Genomic DNA, 3528 nt, shown 5'->3' with positions numbered 1-3528 from the left:
TGAGGCCATCAAGTCCACCCCCTTGTTTTAAAGATGGAGAAACCAGGGGCCAGTGGGGAAGGGTCTTGCTCTAGACGCCCACCCAGCGCTTCCCCACGCCCTGTTCTCCCATCACCTCGGCTGTCGTCTGCCACTTCCAAGGACTATCTCATGAGGTGATGCACCTGAGCCCCAGGAGTGCCAGCTGGGCTCAGAACTGCCTCACTCAGAAGGTGACGTGTCCCAGGCTTCGTTCAGTCACTCACACATACCTGGTCAGGACCCTCGGGAGCACAGAGGGTCTGAGAGGATGGAGACCCATAAACACACACACACAGACACACAGACACACAGACACACACACACACACACACACACACACACACACACTCAGGACCTCGGACACAGCCCACCCTCACCCTGACTCCGACCCACTGGGCCCCCCAAAGCTAAGAGCACTACGGACCACAGCAGCCTTTATTCTGTTACAGAGCAGGGCTGGGGCCAGGGTGGCTTGTTCTCAGGCTGCGTCAGAAGGTGCAGAGTACTGGGGCCACACAGACGGGACCCCGAAGTGACAATAAGTTAGGGGGAAAGTTCTCAGGCTGTCGTCAGGCTGGAGGCGGGGCGGGGTGCCGAGTGGGGTCCCACAGAGCCGCTGCCGGCTGCCCAGCTCAGCACTCCCAGCCAAGGCTGGCTCCAGACCCCACACGGCCTCCCACTGAAACACAGCAGGACAGGGACAGAGGGAGGGGTACAAGGTCAGGAGGTCGCTGGCGGCCACAGGGGCCCCAGACTCAGAGAGGAGAGGGCGGGGAGGGCCCGCAGGTCCAGGGCAGGGCCGGGCCGGGCGGGCCTCTCACCGGGCCCTCAGTGGATCTGGAGATTCTCGTAGTCTGGAGCTTCCTCACCCTCCACTTCCTGGGAACTCCGGCTGGCTGCGAGGGAAGGGAAGCTGGTCTTCAGCTGACAGGCCATCCCGCCCTCCTCCAAGGCAGCTCCCCCAGCGTCTTCCCTACCTCCCCCGACACACACCAGGCTTGGTCCTCGCCACGGGCGGCAGCTCCTGGGACACGTTCACGTACTCCCGGCTCCCATCTGTGGGGACAGGTCAGAAGGAGGGACGGCCATACCGAAAGGGGGGCAGGCCACACTGAGGGTGAGAGAGGAGGAGGACACCCAGGCAGAGGGTGAGGGAGCCAGAGAGGGGGCGGTGGGCACCCTCAAGGCCGGAATGAGAGTGAGGATAGGGTGGGGGGGCGCGAGAGAGAGGAGGGAAGGCAGACCCCAGCCACTCACCCAGAGATGCATCCGCGCTTTCCTCACTCTCAGGGACATTCACGTAATCTTCCCCCGACTCCACTGCAGGAAAAGCATTGGCGCCCACGCACTGTTACCCAGACCCCCTGAGGCAGACACCCAGAGGCTCCCAACCGCAGCCCCCAAAGACTTTCGACATAACCAGCCCGAGGCTCCTACACGCAGACTCCCAGAGACCATCCCCACTGTCAGCCCCAGAGGGAGGCAGGGAGGGTGGTCCGGACCTGCCACGCGGGTGGCGATGGAGAGAAGTAGGACAACTTGACCAGAATTGATTAGGGGAAACGGAATTGTGGGAGGAGAGACAGCAGGCCCCAGCGTGTCCCCCAGGCGGGGGAGCAGGGACGGGGAGCGGCTCGGGGTGGTGGGGCTGGGCGACACGTGTGCGGAAGGAAACAACACGCGGGCCGGCTGGGCCGAGTCAGAGGCGTCATCAGCCCCGCCAGCCCCTCCTCCTCAGCCAGGCCTGCCCTGACCCCCCTCTCCTGTCCTTGTCCCTTCCTAGCGCCTAGCGCCATCGACGACATCTTATTCTTTCATGTGTTGACTTATTTCTCCCTGAGGATGTGGACAAGGCAGGCTTTGGAGTCAGACTGCCCAGGTTCAAGTCCAGCTCCAGCATTAACTAACTGTGCAACCTCAGGCAAGCTACCTAACCGCTCTGGGCCTCAGTTTTCTCATCTGTAAAATAGGGTGAGGAACGGTACCCACCGCACAGGAGTGTTGTGAAAACGGTGAATTAAAATAAGGCCTGTCATACAGTAAGTGCTGCCAAGTTTCTGTTAAATAAACAAATCATTGTACAGATGGGACAAGTGTGGGGCAGGAGGGGAAGGGACAGGCTCAAAAGCCCCTGGGAATTGCGACGTTTAATATTAGTAAGTTAATACACATAAAACTCTTAGTAGGGCATGTGGTAGGCCCTCAATAATGTTAGCTGTTTTAATCACAACTCTACCTCATTAGACGTGATTATATCAGGGGCACCCAGTAAATATGATGGATGACTGAATGAGTGAATGAATGAATGAAAATAAGCACTTGGACAGATGGTCTGGGGCTCAAGAGAGAGGCCGTGAGTTGAGAATCAGGATGGCACATGAAGCCAGGGTGTGGAAGTCAAGACCCAGAGCAAGTATAGAGAGGAAGGAGAGGAACGGAACACTGATGATCCCAAGACACTTAGAAAAGCCTCCAACAGGCAGGATGGAACCAAAACGAAGAGAGAAAAGCAGCCCAAAGGAAAATGAAACAACACAGGAAGCAGAAGAAAACTTCCCAAAGAAACCCAAAAAAGACGACCTATAATCGATATCCTTAGAGATTTACGAGATGATATTGCCTTTGTGAAACAAGATAGGAGACTACGAAAAAGGAACATTCAGAGATGAAGAAAGGGCTTTTGGACAAGAAAGACAAAATGAAAGCACAGACTCAAAAGAAGAATAAAGTCAAGGAAATCTTGCAGACAATAAAAGCAAAAGACAAGGAGGGAAGAGAAGAGAAAAGGTAAGGAAATCAGACGATCGGAGCCGGAAGTCCCCCGATCTGAAGGACAGAAGTGCTAGAAAGAGAGAAGAGAGAAAATGGAGGGGGAGCAAACATCCAGGAGGAGAGGGAAGAGCCGAGGGGCCGCAGCACAGAGGGGCGGGGAGTGGTCAGATGGCTGACTCACTGGAGAAGGCGCTATCTCGGAGGCCAGGGTTGCTGGACGCAGGAGCTGGTGGGACGGTGGCGCCAGTGGCCGGGACGTTGTCAGGAAGCACGATCCTGAGGGAAGCCAAGGAGCAGGTGAGCAAGGAGCCCCAGCCTCAGCTCCCACCTCCCACCTGGCCACTCACAAGTAGCCCTCGGGATAGTCTTCCTCATCCTCATCTTCGTCCGCATCCTCACAGACTGCCTCTGGGGTGGGTAACGACACAGGGTCAGCAGAGCCCAGGACAGGCCCCAGCCTCCTCCCAACCAGGGCCGCCGGGGTCCCTGACGCACCCTCGTTCTCATAGCTGGCCACACTGTTGGCTGCAGAGAGAGCAGGAGAGGGAAACTGAGCTAGCTCAGAGGGGCCTGTCCTCTGCCCGGCCCCAGTCCCACGGGCCCGGCTCCACGCTTACCACCATCTGAGTCCTGCTGGGAAGACGGCATGCGGGGGGAGCCTCCGGGGGGCTGTGGGGATCTCCTGGGAATCAAAGGTCAGAGGGCAGGCTGGGGTGGGGCTCTGGGGCAAGAGAG

General features: G+C 58.0%; 1 protein-coding gene across 1 annotated transcript in view; it reads right to left on the bottom strand.

Moving 5' to 3' along the window:
• Positions 1-849: 849 nt before the first annotated feature.
• Positions 850-3528, bottom strand: part of LAT (linker for activation of T cells) — a 3737-nt gene continuing 1058 nt past the window's right edge. Inside the window, exons 5-10 of the mRNA XM_007452817.1 lie at positions 3411-3475; positions 3141-3318; positions 2975-3069; positions 1279-1341; positions 1015-1077; positions 850-917 (exon numbers count right to left, since the gene is read on the bottom strand). Of these exons, the coding sequence (XP_007452879.1) occupies positions 850-917; positions 1015-1077; positions 1279-1341; positions 2975-3069; positions 3141-3318; positions 3411-3475 (532 nt within the window). The remainder of the gene's footprint in view (positions 918-1014; positions 1078-1278; positions 1342-2974; positions 3070-3140; positions 3319-3410; positions 3476-3528) is intronic.

The sequence above is a fragment of the Lipotes vexillifer genome, unplaced genomic scaffold (genome assembly GCF_000442215.2).
Source record: "Lipotes vexillifer unplaced genomic scaffold, Lipotes_vexillifer_v1.1 scaffold426, whole genome shotgun sequence".
Classification (NCBI taxonomy): domain Eukaryota; kingdom Metazoa; phylum Chordata; class Mammalia; order Artiodactyla; family Lipotidae; genus Lipotes; species Lipotes vexillifer.
Note: the sequence above shows the minus strand (reverse complement) of the source record. Positions and strands in the feature narration are given on the sequence as shown.